General features: G+C 35.1%; 1 protein-coding gene across 1 annotated transcript in view; it reads right to left on the bottom strand.

Annotated features, from left to right (window-relative positions):
- The window catches only part of LOC118279238 (slit homolog 3 protein), a 136,875-nt gene that overhangs the window by 5,446 nt on the left and 108,958 nt on the right, over positions 1–22,471 (bottom strand). The window contains exons 10-14 of the mRNA XM_050698478.1: positions 22,166–22,368; positions 21,020–21,172; positions 20,284–20,540; positions 12,273–12,279; positions 9,752–9,813 (exon numbers count right to left, since the gene is read on the bottom strand). Of these exons, the coding sequence (XP_050554435.1) occupies positions 9,752–9,813; positions 12,273–12,279; positions 20,284–20,540; positions 21,020–21,172; positions 22,166–22,368 (682 nt within the window). The remainder of the gene's footprint in view (positions 1–9,751; positions 9,814–12,272; positions 12,280–20,283; positions 20,541–21,019; positions 21,173–22,165; positions 22,369–22,471) is intronic.

Here is a 22,471-nt window from a genome sequence, read left to right as displayed (position 1 = left end):
GGTTCACTATGCTCGCCTGACCTTCCGGAGATTAAAAAGCCTGATATTACGTTATATTTATGTAACACTAGCTTCTGTTGGCAGCTACTCACTGTCCCGTGGAAACAAAAGTCCTATGTATTATTCCAGAGCTGCCGTCTACCAAGCAGGTTTAACGGGGCTCCGGCTCGAAAAGCAGGAGTAGGAACGCGGTGGTTTTTAGTAACTAAGAGTCTGACATGCCTACTCGCCTCGCCCAAAGCGGAGGAATTCATTAGACGATTTTTAACCTTCAAAAAAGACCATAATCTACCCCAGTTCCAAATTGTATCCTGGTCCTTTCAGTCATTTTGTCGTGATTGAGTAACAAACATACACATAAATATGAATATATATGATAATATATGATTCTAAATTCTTGACAGGATGTTACATTTACCTAAGAATTAAACAGCTCAGGCGTCACTCATTCGTGTAATTATGCTCAAAACAAATTATTTGTGTGACAAACTTTTGTTTATTTTATACGATAATATTAATTTTCTTGTTTTCTTATTAGATAGGGATTTGATTGACGTGTATTTATTTTGTTGTAGGAAGTTTTGACATTTACATGTGTGACATTTAAAAGGTAGGTATACTTTTGGAATTAATTACATATAGAACTGCGTCATTTTAGTCAGAAGACAACATTCTCAAGATTTTTTGGAGACTTGAATAAGAAGGCGTAGTAATAACTATCGTGAGATAAACTACAAAATTATCTAAAAATCACGGTTTACTCATGTAAATTAATGCAAACTAATGGTCGCCTAGTGGCCGAAATTCGACCATATATGATTTAATTTACAATACCACTTAACGTACGTTGAAGGATAATTTTTATTTAATTCAAACTCTTTTATAAAACTCTTTTCATATGAGACGTGAGAATATCATCGCAATGTCTATCGATTTTGACGTTTTGTCAAATACGATCAGATACTATGCATGTGTGTGTAATGTTTTATTTATTGATTTAATGTACTTTATAAGCATTATTTTTGAAAAATATTAGCGCTATGCACTTCTCCTACACATAAACTATAAGTGTACCAAATTTTATGCTCCTACGTCCGCGCAATTATCGTAAAAAGTGGTCCAAAGTTTTTGCATCACGTATTAATATATAGATAATGTATGCGTAAATAAGAGTAGGCTGCGCGACGTCGCCGGGTCTGCGCACGCTGCTCATGACGATGAGCAATTACCATCTAATTCATAATATGGTTTTTTTATGGTATAAGCCAGTAAACGAGAAAACGGATCACCTGGTAATAATCAATCACCGCCGCCCATGGACACCCGAAACACCAGAGGTGTACAAGTGCGTTGCTACCCTTTTGGGGGTTAGGAATTTAAGGGTTATTGGAAAATCAGGTATTGGGGTAATTAGGCCTTACCGAAGACCTCTTTCACACAACGAAACACTACGCAAGCGTTGTTTCACGTCGGTTTTCTGTGAGGCCGTGGTATCACTCCGGTCGAACCGGCCTATTCATACCGAAGCATAGCTTTCCCACACATAAACAAATATCACATTCTGAGACTAAATATTGACTAGTTTATAAAAAACATATTCAAAAAATATCATCCTTTTTTGGTGAGACAAAACATTTGCCTCTAAACTAGTACTAAAGCAGGTTTTTTCATACATTGAATCCAACTGATTACATGGCACCGGTGGGCAGTAACTATTTACGCCAAAACTGATGACTAATGCCTCATTATGTGTGAAGTCCAGACATTGAATTAACCTCTGGTCAACGTATATTATATACGTCTAACGTACATGTACATATATTATACACTAGCTTTTGCCCGCGACTTCGTTCGCGTGGAATAGTGACTTCCGGCAAATTTTTGGTTTTAACCACATAGTTCCCGATCTCGCGGGATCTCTTCAAAAATGAGATGTGGAAGATATTCCAGGGAACTCTTCAAAAATCAACATAATGAGCTCTGCGTTTGAATTTAATAGATGTATACTCACTTAGGGCATTGAAAAAATAGTTTAAAAACGGACTTAAACTAACTTAAAACTAAAGAAAGCTACGAATTACGAATTTATAACAATAAATTAAAAAAGAAACTATATTACAACCTATCCTCTATGCTATAATAACCAAGCTTAAACTAAATAATTTAAAAGAAACGACTTAAATCTAATCTAATTAATTTATAAATTAGACTTACAATTTTATTAAAAAAACTAACTACAGTAACTACTAATAATCGATATCAAACTAAACCTACGTTAAATAGTTTAACCAAAAAACCAGGAAAACCCAACAAATAAACTTATTAATTGACAAATACAACGAAACCAATTTAGAATATACGAAACAGCAGGACCACTACAGACAAATAATCATACGACTGATAATACACTTTTTCTACGATAGTACCGAAGCGCTCGGCCGATACCCAACCAAATGAATGTAACGAAACCATAGCGCGATCTATTTCGATCCCAACGCCATCTATCGAGGATAAAGACAACTTGGATTATTTATTTATACTCCGTTCGGGCATTTTCTTTGTACTAAAAGTTTAATTATATTGATATTATTTTTTTCATACCTTTTTACTATTTATTTACTTTTTTTCGATGAATTAAAACAATAACATGAACCGAAGTCGTGTAACGATCGACATAGAATTATCTATACTCCGTTAGAGCATTTTCTTTGTACTAAATGTTTTATTATATTGATATTATTTTTTTCATACCTTTTTACTATTTACAGTAGAATCCGGTTATAACGACTGCCAAGGGACCGGTGACTTTACGTCGTACTAACCGGAAGTCGTATTAAACGAACAGAAAAAAGTTTGTTTTTATATAACAGATATTAAAGTTAAATGCCCGTTTAGGTGATGAGCAGATAAAAAAACTCATTTTAATCAAAATAGTTAAATTAAAAATAGTTAATTTTTCAAATTATGTAAGGATGTGTAATGTACGTACATAATGTACCGCTTTCTTATATGTAAGTGTAAATCTATTCTAAGAACTTTACATTTAATGCAAAAGACTGTAATTTTTGTTTGTTTTCTGGTTTCATTCGCGTTTTATCGCGTCACTTGGAATTACCTACAAATTCGTACTGCCATAAAATAAACAGTTAATTTCCAATCAGAGACGTCGCGCGGAGCGATAGCTGAGATAACTATTCATTTATTTCATTCTTTTCTATGAATTATTTGTAAATACGTCGTTGTGTCGTTGTAACCGGACAATTATGTGTGAAATTCGGTCGTTAAAAGCGGATGGTCGTTGTAAGCGGAGTCGTAATAAACGAATGTCTATTTATGCAAGTTTATACTAAAACCAAACAAATGCCTAAACTTTCGTCGCTAAAACGGTTGGTTGCTATATGCGAAGTCGTACTAAACGGACTACACTGTATTTACTTTTTTCGATGAATTAAAACAATAACATGAACCGAAGTCGTGTAACGATCGACATAGAATTATTTATAAATAATAAATAAATAAATAAATTTATTTCTTATTTTTATTTTTTGATTTTTGAAATAAAAATATATCTATGTCCTTTCTAAGGTTCTAAACTATATCTGTACCAAATTTCAACCAAATCCGTCAAATAGTTGCGGAGATTAATGGTATAAGCATAGAATGTTCGACGTGATTCTTTAATTTGACATAACTTTTTTATTTATGAACCGATTGACATGAAACAAACACTAAATGTAAATTTAAGCATCCCACAATATATTCGTGAAAACCGCATCCAACTCGGATCAGCCGTTTCTGAGATTAGCGCGCACAGACGAACAGACAAACAGACAAACAGACAAAAAAAAGTTAATTACATTTTTGGGTTCGACATCGACATAACAATAACCCCTGCTATTTTTTTTATTTTTATTTTCAATGTGCAGACAGCACTTTTCTACGATTTTATTATATGTATAGATATAGATAGAGCTATATTATTATGTAACGTTTTTATTAGGTTTTATATTGACTTTGGTTTTGTATTAAGCTATTGTATTTTTATAGGATGGACAAACTGTAAGTGTTTTATTAAATGCTCATTAATGCTTTCCCCTTCGCGGATGAATTTGTTTTAACTTTACTAGTACATATACATTTTTCTAGCATATAGCTAAATAGCTATAGCTATTTCTGATACGATTATGGACTAAATGTGAAAAAGATTTTTAGTAGATAATTGACCATATATGTGTCTGTTCACCATTTTGTACATTTCTGTTTTGATTATATTATATAAGTTAGTAAGAACACAAAATCTCCTATAACGAAACATCCTAATCAGGAAAATGCAAATCCTTGCAACAATTATTGAACGAAAAACAACCTAAACATAATTATGAATTGTATAATCCCAATGCCGGGATCATAACTATTATTGTACTGCATACCAATCACTAATTTGTACCTAAACCACATAACAAACAGAGTATGCAATAACAAAAATACACAGAAGGAAAACAGTATAAAAACATACACATTTAATTTGTGCCTTATAAACAAATTGTTACATATTAAGACGCTATAAATTACTCCATTAGACATCCATGTATGACGCACTCTATGGTATTTCCTTATAGATACTGAGTTTTTGTGCGAAGACATAATTAGCAATTACTACTGAGGATACTTTTCCATCAGAGATGTGCTATGTAGCTTATGCAATGAAGATGTAATAGCCAAGCTATGAAACTATGGTTTCATGTGCATGTGAAATTGTATATTTGTAAACGCACCCACGACACATGAAAAATACTAATGTGGAGCAACGTTTAAAAAAATGTGACCGTTTCCACCGATACCAAGCTATGTAACTGTGCGAGGAAGATGCGCAGCTCGAGTAAGCGATGTATCAATAGTAAAGAAGCAATAGCACACGACTTTCCATATAAGAACGTAGCTTAGCTGAGTCCGTTTCCACCAGTGCTAAGTTATGTGTACCAATACATTTTGATTTGGGCTTTATGCAAATAAAAATTCTGTACATAACAATAACGAGTGGGTGTTTCCGTTTTCATCCCAAGTTTTCATCCCACGAATATTTTATTCCGTTTTCTACCCAAATCTTAGTCCGTGTTCTACCCACAATCATAATAATAGTTGTTTTTTCCGTATTCTACCTAAAATATATTCCGGTTTCTACCCACTGCAGTTTATAATTGTTTTTTTGTACAGACAGAAAAATAATCTTAAACTATTTAAACTTTTACCCGACTGCGCCAGAAGGAGGGTTATGTTTTTCGAGAAAATGTATGTATGTATGTTTTATAATCGTTTGGCACGCTCTGCAGCCTAAACGGCATGATGGATTTTGGCTTGAGAGGTGTCGTTGGATTTGTATTTACTGTGAGAGTGACACTGGATATATCAAAATATTTAAAAATCAAAATGGCGGATTTTTTTAAATGTAGAATTGATAATAGTACGAATCTGTGATTTTCTAGATATCAATATTCTAAAGACTTAGTTGTGTTAATTATGAATAAAGATTTTTCTAACAAAGTTTGTTTGTCTGCTAACGTTACTTACATAAGTACATAAGTTACTAAACAGTTATGTACTATGCCGTGGGTTGAAAACGGAGTCCATTTTTGTTGCGGGTTGAAAGCGGAATAATTATTATTATTTTTAACTCCTGGGATGAAAATGTGGGATGAAAACGGAAACACCCTAACGAGTCACACATTCACAACATACTCATTGACAAAAAGTGGATGTTACATATAAAAAAAAAACAAATCTTCTGCCTACATTTGCGTGGTTGAGTAACAAAAAAATCAACGTCAATAGCTACTCAACTAGTCTACGGGGAATACCATAACACCAAGCTAAGGTTTGTTTCATTATGGTTTTAAATCGACCTACACTTGAAACACATAACAAAACAGTTTCATTGATAAAAAAACGCGACAAACAAATTTGGTAGTCATAGCAACCGAAACATTAGAATTTTGTATAAGGAAAATCCGTTGACCGAATCATGACTCGCAATCAGTAATGGGAGAATACAATGGGCATAACTAACTATAATAAATCAAGGTTACACATGAAGTTATTCAAAACCAGTTTAACATGGTCTTGCTTTATATGATCTTTTCGCACATTCGACGGTCAGATTATATTGGTTTTGCTTAGCTTGATGTGTACGTAGTCGTGCACATATTTGCTCGAAGTAATGTCGTTATTGTTAAATTTGAGATCTAAAGCAGATCGGTGTATTTATTACTACGAAATTGCTTGCCAGATTTTGATGGAACTTTGAAGTAGATATGAATTGTTTTTTTTATTTCGATTTTTTTCGGGGAAAATCATGTCCTAGTAATAGCTTGCAGTACCTACTTCCGTGTTGTGATGTCGAACCACAACAGAAAAAAATCAATTATGAAACTTTATTTTGTTAATTTTTGTTCACCAAGTTATAAGAATTAGTTAAACACAAAATAATTCATAAGTGAATATTTAAATGATACGGGTTAGCGTGAAATTCGTATTCTTATTATTATGCCTGGGTCAGTCATTTAGCCATCTCCTTTACATGCAAATAATGTTGTGTACATCTGTAAAAGTTATACATATAACAATTGTATTAGTCAGATAACTGAAAAGTGTATTATATGAATATTGTAGATGTACCTATTAAATAAATAAATATAAATATAACATCCATAAGATGTTTTCCGAACCATGGTAGAGGAAAACTCACAGTAAAATATTAATATACTACCTATTCTACAATTAGTTTTAGTCTTATTACTAAAGCATTAGTCCATTAGTATTACATCATTGGGATTATTCATAATATGTTGTTCTGGTTTAGGATAACAAGTCTATTACTGGACTCAACGCTCATTTCCTTATTCAAATTGTTGTTTCCAAGAATACTATTCGAACCAAATCTAAGACGTATTATTATAACTATGAAACAATTAATAAATGGCTGTGACATACGGACGGACGGACAGATAGACAGACATGACAAGGAATCACATATATAAGGGTTCCGTTTTTTTGCCATTTGGCTACGGAGCCCTAAAAAGAAATCAATTCATTTTGTTTTTTAGTTTAACCCTCGTGAAACATATAAAATTTTGTTATATTTTACTGTTTAATTACACAAATAATTTACAAGGTAACTCTATCAATTTCGAGCTACGACGGAGGCACATAGTCATGAAATGATTTAATTTAATCCAAGAGTACCTACAGATAATTTTTAACTTTATTTTTTCTAACTAAAGCCACAAAATTAAATAAACGTTTTATAACATACGATCGATTTATAATTGTATCGTCATTTGTTTTTCTTACTCACGAGAAAAATAGTAAGAGAATACTACGGTTTCAATGTTAATGAGTTTAAGGACCTACATTTATTATAATACTAAGTACTGCACAAGAATTCGCCTGTGGCGCAAAGGAAAAATATGATTGATGTTTGTCAAATATACTATCTATTTTTTATGAAATACGCCGGTAATCGAGCAGACGTATCACCATCATTTAAACACTACTGACAAACTGTGAAGAAAAACATCGTGAGGAAACCTGGGCTTATAATTTCTGATTATAAGTTTGAAATCGGCAACCCGCATTGAGCAAGCGTGGTGTTTAATGCTCAAGCCTTCTTCGAGTAAGAAGAGAGAGGCCGGCTTTGGTCAGTAGTCGCCATTAATAGGCTGCTGTTGTTACTACACTTCTGAAAACATATTTAGGTACCTAATTACCGCAGTTTTTAGAAAAGAACTAAGAGCAGTAGGGAGTGAGCCTATTGCCATCTACTGTAAACAATTCCAGCAGTATGGCAATAACACCGGACACATTTCTAGACTCCGTGCTACTACTGGGACATTTTCGAAAAGCCGAATAAACCCCAGTAACACATTGCCCGACCCGGGAATCAAACCCGAAACCCCTTGTCCAGCAGTCGCACTTGCGACCACACGGGACTAACAACACAAATGGTGAAAAGTGGATGTACTCGTACATTGTTTAGTGCCATTACGTTCCATAATGTGCACCTCTTCCTACGCCTTCGGGGATAAAAGGCGTGACGTTGCATTGCATACCTACTAAGAGCAGTAGTGACACACATAATATAATCTAAATTATCACCTCCATAGCTCATTTCTTCAATCACAAAGCAACAATGCAACATAATTGTCTAGAAGTGACAAAACGTCTATACTCGTAACGTTTCCAGTCAGTAATTTGATTTAATGAATGCACACTGACAGACGACAGATGTTTTGCTGTGTACCTTCAACGATATATTATCTCTGTGTTAGTGATAAATACGTGCAATATTATTACAACTCAATTTAGATGTATATCTTCTATAAGCCCCGAAGGCATATAATAACACTAGCTTCTGCCCGCGACTTCGTCCGCGGAAAATTGAAAAAATCAGGGTTGTACCCCTAACATTTAGGGGGATGAAAAATAGATGTTGGCCGATTCTCATAGATACCGGATAAGCACAAAAAATTCATCAAAATCGGTCAAGCCGTTTCGGAGGAGTATGGCAACGAAAACTGTGACACAAGAATTTTATATCTATACTAATATTATAAAGCTGAAGAGTTTGTTTGTTTGATTGTTTATTTGAACGCGCTAATCTCCAGAACTTCTGGTCCGATTTGAATAATTCTTTTTGTGTTGAATAGTGCATTTATCGAGGAAGGCTATAAGCTATAAAACATCACGCTATGACCAATAGGAGCCAAGAGCGGGTGAAACCGCGCGGAAGTAGCTAGTATTAGATATTTTATTTATTATATTTATATTTATTATATTAATTATATTATATTTAGTTATTATATTTACATTTAGTTCAGTCTTCATTGTTCATATAGGGTGACTGGTAGTTAATGAAGGATGATAAAAAAACTAATAAGTATACAAAAAAAAGTTTCTACAGAAATCAATCAAAACTTCTCCCGCCTTGAATGAAGCGAGAGGGAGTGTCAGACTCTTGCTGACTAAAAACTACTCCGTTCCTACATCTGCTTTTCGAGGCAGAGCCCCAGTAAACCCGCTTGGTAGTCCGCAGCTTCAGATCAGGCATCAGCCCTACTGGGCCCCTTTGTGGTCAGCCCTAACGGGCCCCATTGTCTGCTTCTTTGAAGCACGCATGGAATGCGACGCGCCGTACGTACGGGTATTATAAGTATGTATAATAGAGAATGATAACACACATTCTGCTTAATTCTAGACTAGGGTTCCAATGTACTTTAAATAAAAAGAGTTAATTTAGAGAGAATATTCATTGGTGTGGAAAATCAAAATTACTCATTGTGGTAAAATCTTTAAACTATATTAAGGTTGTAAACGGAACGTTCCCCAACGTCGCAAACAGGCGATGGCAAAAAAACTAGTGTTTTTTTTTAAATTAAGGAATTAAATGTTTATTTTATTTTATGTAATAATAACTGTAATCTGCTAGTTAAGGCTAATGTTGTATGAATAACACGAAAACAAAAATTACTAAAATTATAAAAGCAAAAAAAATCCGGTGTTTTTCGGGAGCGTTTGGTCTACACCGGTATATCTATAACTATTTTCTACTTTAATCATTAATAATATTACGTTTTAAATTACTCTGAAATTATAGTTCGATACAATAAAACGATACCTACTCCACAAAACAAACATTGCATGCAATTGTTACATTGAAATGTACTATTAATACAAAAAACAACTTCGAATTACTTACAATTGCTAACAAAAGTCCTGTCAAATGATTTATTCTTCAGTAGTTCACGGGTTACCTCGCATCTTTTCAACACTTTTGCTTCGAATCCCAAACATAATGTTAGGAGCAAAATAATTTGAACGACACGTGCGCTCCTCATGGCGACCGGTTCCATACTGATAGTAGGCTTGTTTACTCACATATATAATGCATGCGCACGCGCACCTTTGACATTAGATTGAGGAAATTGTAGCAAACAGGTGCAATGATGCGATAATTTGGTTTATTTACGGGTTTTTCGAGTTTTGGATTTTTTATTTCGATGATAAAATCGAAATAAAATAATAAAATAATTCGATGTAAAACTATGTTTTGTTTTATTTTGTCAAATATAATATGTTATTTGACTATGTTGAGCTATGGACTATGCCTGTATTTTTTTTTATTTGGACTATATTTCAGCTAATACACATAGTTCTTCTTTCCCTGATACGGAAAGCAAGAACCGAGACATACATAAAGAATTACAAATCGGAGAATCTCCGGCTCTTGCTGGAAGCAGGAGTAGGAACGGGATGGGTTTTAGTCAATAAGACCCCGTCCGACTACTCCCTCTCGAACCTCAGCCTCGGTAAACCCGCTAGGTAGTCCGCAGCTCCGGATCAGCCCTACTGGGCCCCATCTGTGGTGGTATCGTGAGGAAACCTGGACTTATAATTTCTAATAATAAGTTTGAAATCGCCAACCCGCATTGAGCATTCATATTATAAATATTACAATAATTCTTAAAATAGAACTGTGCATTACTATTTAAGTTTTTACATAATATCAATAGTTCGTTAAATATCATCAGAAATGTCAAAAGAATTAAAGAAGAAAACCGGTCAAGTGCGAGTCAGACTCGCCCATCAAGGGTTCCGTAGCAGCAAGTAGATGACATAATACAAAAGTTATAAAATAACTTGGTTTTACATAGTGTTTGTATAAACGACAAAGTTATATTTGCGGTTTTTGAAAATGTTTTATTTCTTAAAAACTAATTATGGTATCTTATTCAAACCAATTCTCGTTGAAAGTTTTCATTGAAATCTACAGCATATATTTTTTTTTTAGTTTTCTCACTCTCTTATTTTATATAGGCCCAACAGTTTCGGAAATAAATGGCTGTGACATACGGACTGACGGACGGACATTATTCACATCGACGAATCTATCCAAGGGTTCCGTTTTTTCACCCTTTGGCGACGGAACCTTAAAAACATGCGGGTTAGTATTGTATAAGGACAATATACTGACTAGAAAATACAACTGATCCTACATTATCTTGTTTGTGGTCGAACCAGAGCCTCGGTCAAACCCGCTAGGTATTTTGACAGCTCAACATGATAAGCCCTGACAATGGGCCAAAATACGTATTTCATTCTATATTTGACGATATACTTATTAGGAATTTATTTGGATCTTTCTAGCTAATTTCTAAAGAATAAGTATGTTTTATGACGCAAAAAGTTATTGACGTCATAAGTTTTGATAATCATTACAATAATTCATAAATAGAACTGCGCATTACTATTTAAATTGTTACATAATAAACCATCGTTAGTTAAATATCATCAGAAATGTCATAAGAATTAAAGACGAAAACCGGCCAGTGCTTCACTCGCCCATGAAGGGTTCCGTAGCAGCAAGTAGATGACATAATACAAAAGTTATAAAATAACTTGGTTTTACATAGTGTTTGTATGAACGACAAAGTTATATTTGCGGTTTTTGAAAATGTTTTATTTCTTAAAAACTAATAATGATATCTCGTTCAAACCAATTTTCGTTCAAAGTTTTCATTGAAATCTACAGTTTCTATCAAAAGTCTAATATGTAGGTTATCGTCCCAATCCCCGATTCCAGAACAACCCTTACATTCCTAACCCCCAAAAGCCGAGCAACGCACTTGTAACGCCTCTGGTGTTACGTGATTAAACCATATTTTTTAGTTAATTTAGTATGTCTCACAATAGTCTTTGATTTTGTATTAAGCTATTATTTTTGTTCATCTCCGTTTTCCTCTTAGTATGTCTTACGATAGTTTTCTAAAAATATACTTTGGCATAATACTTTGATTAATAAAAAAAAAACAGAATTAACATAATAAAGTCAGAACTAAGATAATTCTACATACATTATGTAGATGTAACTATATGTATGTTTATTCATTATCTTTGTCTGGAGGTAAAGTTAGTTGTGTAGTTATGTGGGTATTTCCGAATGTCTGCCCTGATAACCAGTTCATGGTTCTACTGATAGACATGTTACTTAGTATTCTATTTATTTTATGCGCAAATGTTCATAACTCTTTTTTTTTATAAAACAGGACGTATCACCTGATAAGCAATCGCCGCCGCCCATGGACACTTGAAACACCAGAGGCGTTACAAGTGCTTTGCCGGCTCTTTGGAGGTTAGGAATTTAAGGGTTGTTGTTCAGGAATCGGGGTTTGGGAAGATTGGGAAGGGGGGAATTGGGCCTCCGGTAACCTCACTCACACAACGTAACTCAACGCAAGCATTGTTTCACGTCGGTTTTCTGTGAGGCCGTGGTATTACTCTGGTCGAGCCGGCCCATTCGTGCCGAAGCATGGCTCTCCCACACTTAAGTCCTCTCCTAACTTCCTCGTTGGTCGAGTGGTCGCGAGTGCGATTGCCGGACAACAGGTGTGGGCTTCGATTCCGGGGTCGGCCAAAGTATTACTAGGCTTATTTCAGATTTTCGAAAATGTTTCAGTAGTATCACGGAGTCTGGAATTGTGTCCAGTATATGGCAACAGGCACACCTCCTATTACATGGGTCTTATAACACAAATGGTGAATAGTGAGTGTACATTGTATATCGGCATTACGTACCGTAATGTGCACCTCTGCCTACCCTTTCATAGGGATAAAAGGCGTGACGTTGCAACAATGTTCATAACATAACATCGTATTTATTCTCTTCAGGATGTTTTATTTGTGACATACAAGCTAACAGATCACATGATAAACTGTGGACGACTGAATAGGGGAGTCAATGGTCCGCTGTATGAGCAGGGATAGGCGTTAGCGTAGTGTTCCACGCGCACTGAAGGAAACAATCTCCAAGCGCCAAATAACTACCTTATTTTTGTTTTCTTTTTTTTGAGGGGTGAAACACATCCAATGACTTTTCTTGCCTTGGGCGAGGCGGGAGGGAGTGTCAGACTCTTACTGACTAAAAGCCACCCCGTTCCTACTCTTGCTTTTCAAACAGGAGCCCCGGTAAACCCGCTAGATTATCCGCAGCTCCGGATCAGGCATCAGCCCTACTGGGCTCCATCTGTGGTGGTCTGATGGCTCTTTGAGGCGAACGCGGGACACGACGCGCCGCACGCATGCGCCAAGTCCCTACCCTCAAATCTTTAACCCCCAAAGGGCCAGTAACGCACTTCGAACTCGTCTGGTGCTGCGGGTCAATTGCCGCCCTGTGTCATAAAAATAATATAAACAATAGTAGGTATCTATTTATACGACATGTGATAAGAATGTATTTATTTACAAAAACATAGTCATTTACATAACTTCAATGACTTGGGAAACCCACAGAGCAGTTTAAGAAAAATAAAACTAGGTACGTTTAAAAACAGAGTCAAGTTCCCTAAGTAAGAAGGATCCTCCAACCAGACGAGGTGATCGGGCCTTTTTTTATGAAACACGCCGAGCAGATGTGTCACCTGATGGTAAGCAATCGCCGCCGCCCATGGACACTTGAAACACCAGAGATGTTACAAGTGCGGTTAGGAATTTAAGGTTTGTTGTTCGGGAATCGGGGATTGGGAAGGAGGGAATTGGGCCTTCGGTAACCTCACTCACACAACGCAAGCGTTGTTAAACGTCGGTTTTCTGCGAGGCCGTGGCATCACTCCGCTCGAGCCAGCCCATTCGTGCCGAAGCATGGCTCTCCCACACTAAGGTCCTGGCGGGCTTTCTGCCCAACTATTGATCGTTGGGGTTTTTTATCCATGTTTATTCGCATGTAAACTTCACATGTGCGATGTACTTCTAACCGTTAAGGAGTTGTACATTCCATCATCAGCTCATCGACATGAAATGATGATCATCACAGGCAAATGGTTGAATAACTTTATGAAATTGTCTAAATAAACAGAAAAAGTGTTTAAAATTTGAGGGTTCTCCTCAATTTCCTTGGGATCCCACCATCAGATGCTGCCCAGGTGGCAACAATACCAATTTGAAAGTATACCCTTTTTAACAAAAAAATAATCGCACTAATCGGATCAAAAATACTTAATTCGAAATATCGTGAAAATGACATCGTTGAAGTAATTAAAATGCTTATAATATAAACACTACGGCACCAAACAGATTTTTTTATCTATTTTTAAACAGATTTATTTTTTATTCGGACGCAAATTAGCTGCCATTTGGTCCCGAACAAAAATAGTATCAAGCAAATTGTTCAACAAATGTCACCGTAATCAATGTACCGACCAAATTGAGAATCTCTTCCTTCTTGAGAAGCCGGTTAAACAACAACAAAACTGTAGCTAGCAACAGTAAAACATGCACGATATTTTTGTATAAGGAAAATGTATTTAAAAAATACAACTAGTGCATTTATCTCGTTTGTTAGACGACAGGTGGATGTCTCTATTTCGCTTCTCAGATTAGGTAATATGTTAATGGAGATTTTTTTTGTTTTTTTTTTATATGGCATCAGTCAGTTACCTACCAGACGGATCACCTAATGTTGAGCAATCGCCGCCGCTCATGGACACTCGATACATCAGAGGCGTTACAAATGCGTTGCAATTATTTAATTAATTACAATTTTACATTTAATGTCAATTAGTTTTTTGACATTTAATGTCAATAGTTAGTTGTATGGAATTTGCCTCGTTCGTCGAGTGCAAGTAAGTGCTTTTCGAAAAATTTCTTAGTAGTAGCAAGGAATTGTTCTCAGTATACGGCAATAGGCTCACCCCCTATTGTATGGGACTTGTAACACAAATGATGAAAATGTGTACATTTTACAGTGGTTTTAAGTGCCGTAATATGCATCTCAGCCAAACCCTTTTTTTGAGGGGGGATTATCATCCAATGACTTTTCCCGCCTTGGGCGAGTGCAAGTAAGTGCTTTTCGAAAAAAAAAGATCTCAGTAGTAGCAAGCAATTGTGTTCAGTATATAGCAATAGGCTCACCCCTGCGTATTACATGGGACTTATAACACACCCACAAATGTTGAAGAGTGAGTGTACATTTTACAGTGGTGTTAAGTGCCGTAATATGCATCTCAGCCAAACCCTTAGTGGATAAAAGATATGACCATACTTTATAATGGAATTTATATTAAAAACTCAAAATCGATCCAGGTACTTTGAGCTGCGGGAGCCGGTGAGTCAACACCTCCTGAAGATGCTCCGTGGAGGAACGAAACATATGTCGAGTGTGTTTTGTTGCGTGTCTTTGTGTTGCATCTCTGCTGCGTGAGCATTTAATTGCGTGTGGAAGGGTGTTGCTACACACCGCATGCTGAAAATACATCTACAAGCGGAATGAAAACCAAAAAGATATTGTATTGTTAGTGTAGCATGGATTTCCGCAAAGTAACGCCTGATTCTATTCTATAATATATTATTTTAATTTTATTTGTTTATTTAGGGACACTAAACAGCTACAATATGAAATGCATACAATTAACAATATAAACGTATAAATAGTAATATTAACAATTTTGCAGCCCACTACATTATTTACATATTAACAATATTAGAAAAAAGAACAAAAGGAACCACTAGATTGGCCTGACTCAAATGTTAAGCTCATTAATATATGATTGTTGATATAAACCATTACAAAAAGGAAAAACATTTAATTTGTTAATACTTTTATTTAAGAATGAATGAAATGGCATCACATAAATTACTTATGTACATTTTAAACTAATTAAAGCAGAACAAAAATGTTCTCTAAAAACATTAACTTAAGTGCGATTGTGCCGCGTTACGTTAATTACAATGCAAATAAAGCTCAAATACCATATAACGCATGTTATAAAATTTCAAAACTTATTATAGAGTTATAAAAGAAATATTATTTTCAGACGAAAATCGACCTTATTCGATTATTGAAAAATAATTACATCATTCTATTGAATTAAAAGAAAGATAAGATAATTTTAGGGTTCATTTTTACTTGTACATAATATAGATACAAAAGTAGGATCACGTATGCATCATAGCTACAAAATGCAAGTGCGTATTGGAGGCAAGGTATTTTGAGAATGCATTCCTTTGCCGCCTCATTGGTTGTCGGAAGGTATTGCTTTGTCGACTTGGCATTGCCAAGCCAATTCCCACTTGGAAACAAATATTTGTATGGGCCACAGCTATTTGTATTCCATTTTGATTTCCACATTCACCGTATGTATGTGAAAACTCTTTGAATCTGAAGGACCTAGCTTCCCGTGTCTGTGTTGTTGCAGTTTCTTGATAGTGAATTAAATTTTCAGCTCTGTTCGAGCTGTACTTTGAACAAATTTAACATTAAAATTAAATGAAATGTCAAGAATAAAAATAAATTTCAAGAATGTCTAATGACATTTAATTTAATATTACAATTTGTTTATCCATCTCTCGTGATTCATTAATATACATTTGTTTAAAATTAGTAATTGATTTGCAATCGTATTGACTGGCAGATGGAATTTATTTTTCAATAAAGCTAGTGTGAATAATATTTCTTTTATGTATCTGTTGTAACTATAAATAACAAAAATACGCTTCTACGATATTGCAAAGAGACTCTTGTGACATGTACAACTTAGTGACGGGACTTTTATAATTCCTTTCATTTTTTTTTTTTGATTAGATCATATGCAGTGAACTTTAGTTAAATTGCATTTTTAAACTGAATCGAACAAGGTTATGCGAACAAATTAAAACTAATTATTAACTTTTATTATGGACATTACCTTGACATTCAGTAAATTTAGTGAACGCATTTGATTACATCATTAGATCACTAAGAAGGAACGAAAATTTGATTCTTAGTATAAAGAATACAAAATATAAGGAAAATGATTCGATTTCTAAATTGTTGTACCGTTATTAGTATAACGGTTGCATCTATTGTATACTGAGAGACTGACATACGTGATATGACCCATTTGTGATGAAATACTGCGCTCCACATGAATTCATATCGAAATTCGAAAGTAGACAAGACCAAAATAATAAAAGTATGCCTTGCAGCCGCACTTAGAGACATTTAATGATTACTTAAACTATTCCTTGGTAACGATTTTGTATTCCGGAGCTGCGGACTACCTAGCGGGTTTACCGGGGCTCCGGCTCGAAAAGCAGGAGAAGGAACGGAATGGTTTTTAGTCAGTAAGACTCTGACACTCCCTTTCGCCTCGCCCAAGGCGGAAGAAGTCATTGGATGATTATCCCCACTCAAAATAAAAAATGATTTTGTATCGAAAACAATTACTAAGGACTGGATTAAGTAACCATTAAATTACTCCGAGTGCGGCGTTTAATCGCTATTCTACTAATAAAATAAGGCAATTATGTCATAGTACATTTTACAAAGGAAGCTTAAAATTCATTCAAAATCTTTGTTCGTCTCGTAATAAAAAATCGCGTCACTTTGTTACCATATTGTTATGCTACATAGTTAACAAACATATAAATAAAATAAGCATGTTTTTGGGGTGATAATAAAAAGATAATTAATATTTATCGAGTATCGAAGTTGAAAATCAGTTACAGATTTAACTAAACAGGATTTCGTGAAACAATTCTGTGATTCCTCTCTTCTAAAATAATAGACGCTGTGCCCCAATAAGGCTGAGAGGCATACGTATATTTACAATGTGCAGTCTATCGACCAGTTGTGTTAAGACAAAACTATACATCGAGCACAAAACCGTAACAGGAAATTCTTCAAAAAATATATTTTCCTTAAGAAATGAGTAATAGTTAAAATTATCCCAAACTGTCTAATATATTTCAATTCAATCTAAATTAACTAAAAATCACAGTTTACTCACGTAAATTAATGGATATAAGCTCTACTACTTTCGTTTCATAGAGGGACTCTTCATCATGAGCAGCGTGCATAGTTGCGGCGACGTCGCACAAACGAGTAAACCATGACTTTTATTCAATTTAGCATGTCTCAATTCGATCTCTTCAAAAAATAAAAACTTTGATTCGACATCAAATTCAATATTAGTATCACCAAAAACATCGCGTTCATTAAAATAAAAGTTACATACAGACTTAGCATTGACTATATTATAATTAATAACAAATTGTCAGAGCCTCGAGTTAATATATTAGTTCTAAACTAAATCATTTTCGAGAAATACGTCTTCACAGAAGACATATTTTATTTTAGTAATTTATTAGAAGCTCCCTAAAGTTTAGTTAATAAGCTACAACTTTGGGAAAAGGTAAATGAGAACATTATGTATATGTACGTTTCTACTTATATTACGGTGCTATATATCTTGGAATTCATAATTAATTTTATTTCATTTTTATGCCAAGTTTATACGGTTCAAAGTCCTTTAAAACTGGTAAAAAATTGGTCCAAGATATTTTCCTTGTGGAACTCTTTGTTCTAGAGAAATCAAAAGATTTGTAGGAAATATGGTATATATATTTTATAGTGTACTAGCAAACCAGGCGAACTCCGTTTCGCCACCAATGATTTTCTCGGTTTTCTGGTTTTTCTCTTGAATTTTTCCAGATTTTTTTGCTATAAACCTCACGGAGCCCGAGACCTTTCCAACGAATGCAAAACCGTGGAAATCTGTTCATGTGTTTTGGAGTTGTAGCGTCAGGAAGGAAAACCCGACTTATTTTTATATAATAGATGTAATGACATAATAAACCTAAGTTTAACTAATATGCACACTCGAAAACTTTACACATAGAAGTAAATAGACTTGACATGTATACCGTATTTGTCAAAGGCGTTCGATAAATTCGAACACAAATACATAGTGCAGACCCGTTACCCTTTCCCAGAAATTGAGCTCCCAAATCAGTCAATTTAAAGACTTAAGAGAATCATTAGTAATTTACAAGTAAACATTTAATATTAACTTTACATAACTTCTTAACTAATTAAGTAGAATTAATTACATTTTATCTCTTACACTGATATTTACGCTGCTATCACAAGCGAGAGGTGATTCAAAACATTACTTAGAATTCTGTTATTACTGTTACACAGTACTATTTATAAATGCTTATCTACTAACATAACTTTGTTCCCGTCTTATATTGTACTTTGATCTCTGAGATTACTATTTACATGAGTGCTATCTTGGGTCGATAATGTGTGTGTGTGGAGATGTTTTAAATGCATTTATTGCGAATCTAATGCCGGGTATAGACTTACGTAATGTAACATGAAAGGAGCATTTCACTGTGTGGACGCAGGGCGAGCACGAGGCGCGCACGAACCGAGCATGATGTGCCTGTATCTGTTACAAGCATGCGCGCGGCGAACATAGCTTACTGCCGTACTCAGAGTCATTTAATGGTTAGTTAACCCAGTCCTTAGCAATTGTTTTTGATGCAAAATCGTTACTAAGGAATAGTTTAAGTAATCATTAATTGTCTCTGAGTACGGCCATTAGTCTGTCGAACACGAATCGCGGCGAGAATGAGTTGTAATGCTCTATTCGTACTTGCAAGGCGTCCACAGTATGAGAATTTTGCTACATTACATGTTACATTACGTAAGTCTGTAACCGGCATTAGGATCTCCGTATATGATATCATAACTGAATAATTATTGTCTTATTACTGCATTCAATCATGGAACGTTGAAAAGAGTATCGATCTGTGCAATGTATGAAATTTTTCATGCTTGATAGTTTTTTATCTTAATTGAAACCTTTTTCTATTAGATGCTATAAAATGCTATATACAAAACTGTTAAAATGACTGTTAACTTATCAAAAAACACAATTAAAATTAACACTTAAGCGTATCTGTTAAAATATATCGAGGCCGAATTAGCGTGCCATTTGAAAATATCAATTTGAAATATTAATAAACAAACAATAATAATTAAAAAATAATATTTTCACAACACCTAAAAACATTTCAGTTTAATTTAAAAATTTAATACTTTCAATAATAACCCAAAACAAATATATTATATAGAAAATTTTCACGACTAGTAAAACATACTTCCACAGGTCTCTTACACTTTTGACGTTGCTGTTAGCATCACGTAGCTGGCTCTTGGATTCTCTTCCTGCACTTGTTCTTGCCTAAAACACCTATGGGGCTCAAACTCCGCTGGTTTCTTCAGCATCTTCCTCACAAACCAGGCTAACCCAATCACTATCACCATCAGACCAAGAGCCACGCCGATCAACGCCGTGTTCAAGCTCTTAAAACCTGCTTTCATTTCCAAAGTCCCAAGGGTTTCTATGAGTTGTGGGACCACACATATAGTTCTTCTTTCATCGACCTTGTATTTTGAAATAGCTGCACATACTTCATAAGGTCCTCTGATGAAGCCTTCCATGGATATTTCGAGGGTAGATTGGCATGGAGTATCCTTCTGGGCGACTAATGAGCCTCTTGATAGAACAGCCAAGACGATGTAGCAGTTGTTGATTGGTCGAACGTCATTTGATAGTCTTTGGGAGCGAGGTAAGACGTATTGTGGTCTTTGCGAAAGACCCAACACTGATATGAGAACTGTTAGGACTCCTTCACTCGTTACGTTTGATCGGACTTCCGAAACCCTGAAATAGGATACTGAGATAAATAAAACAGATAAATAATTAATTATTATTCTACTTTTTTATCCTTATAAAGACTAGATTTTATAAGAGTGAGGCCCAATTTATTAGAGGGCAGAGATGTGGTATGCAGCTATGCTACTAAGATGTAATAGCCAAACTGTGAAACTGTATAACCGTTTTCACTGATACTAAGCTATGTAGCTGTACTACATATGCGCCGCCACAAAATAGCAGGGCTGTGCTAGGATGATACGCAACACGAGTATGCGATGTATCAATAGTAGGGAAGCCATCCATAGCACGTATCTTTCCATATAAAAAACATAGCTTAGCTGAGTTCGTTTCCACCAATGTTAAGCTATATGTACCAATGAATATGATTGGTGGAAGCCAAACGCTTCCACAGCAACATATGTGCTGTGCGCACATCTCTGGTGGAAAAGCCTTTGTTACTTAACCTAAAGCTTTTGGTATCTTACCTTAAAGGATTACTGTCAGGGGCTCGAGTGACGACTATAGGGACGACCGTAGCAAATGTGGCTCGCTGTCTCACTTGCATTGGGGCACCGCAACCCAATACCAAGGAGAGAGGCACGTCAGAACTGTCCATTTCTTCCAATGCTATACAGAACCTGAAAAAGGAGAATTAAAACATGAATTATATGTTCACTACAACAGTATTACTGTTTCTACATCATCAGCACCATATCAATTACACAACGACCATACTGATTGACCGTAGGCACTTTAACTGAATGTTGACTACACGATTGGCGTGGCTGAGCAACTGACGGCCGTGCAATTTTCTGAGCTGAGATTCCCGCTCGGAGCAACTCTTTGTGTGATCTACAAATCGTTGTTTCGGGTCTGAGTGTCATGTGTATGTAAAATTGTGTGCTTGCAAACGCACCACAGAATAAAACACTAGTATGGGGCAAAGTTTAAAAAAAACCAAAGGCAATATAATTATTATCTCTGATAAATACAAACAAAGTATTTAAAAATAACAAATTCACAAACAAAGTTTCTCCGAAATTCCAAATTCAGGAATCAAAACAGATTTCTTGTGACCAAAATTACAATAGCAACAATATTTGACTCAGCACGATGTTATTATATTTCCATCAGGCTGCAATGCAGTCCATAATATTGCTACCGATATAATATACGGCCTGCACTGGATAACATTCGATATTAGATCCACGTACTAACAAGTCTTCTATGCTCACTGAGAGGAATCTCAGCCGATTTACTTTAAAGTGGTTTTCTATTGAGTTTGTGAACGTGTTTTATTATTTCTTGCTATTCTTTTGACGTTTAAGTTATATTTTTGTGGTTATAATTTCATCCATTACAATATAATGGATCTTAAGGAATTAATCCTTTGATACTATAAATAATGTGATGCAACAAAGAATATGACACTACCAACTTGATTCATGTTCACAGATCAGTCTAAGTGTTATTAAGCTTTGTCCTACCAGCTGGAGTTTAAAATCGTATCGAATAATTATTATTCATACTCTTTAATATATTAGGACCAATAACAATATCTAAATTACATGTAATAAATGTATCATATTAGGATTAATTTTATATAGAATAGCATTTATAATAAATCTTACGTGTAAGGATCAACAGCATCAATCTTCAGTCCTCGAAGCACCACATTGGATGGAGTAGCTCTATGACAGGCTACATGCTTTGGTAGACCACCAGCTCTCGAAGCCGTTACTCCAGTACATCTATACCGGTTAGCTGATAGAGGATCCACTACCCAGGATAAATGGACTTCTTCGTCATCGTACCATGCGTCTATTAAATGTACCTGATGGATGAAATGTCACAACATTAAAAATATTTATTGGTCAAGAAGACAATAGTAGTTCGGAGTTCCATGGGTCCTTTGTAATAGGAAATTTACTACTAGA

Source organism: Spodoptera frugiperda, chromosome 14, assembly GCF_023101765.2.
Source record: "Spodoptera frugiperda isolate SF20-4 chromosome 14, AGI-APGP_CSIRO_Sfru_2.0, whole genome shotgun sequence".
NCBI lineage: Eukaryota > Metazoa > Arthropoda > Insecta > Lepidoptera > Noctuidae > Spodoptera > Spodoptera frugiperda.
Note: the sequence above shows the minus strand (reverse complement) of the source record. Positions and strands in the feature narration are given on the sequence as shown.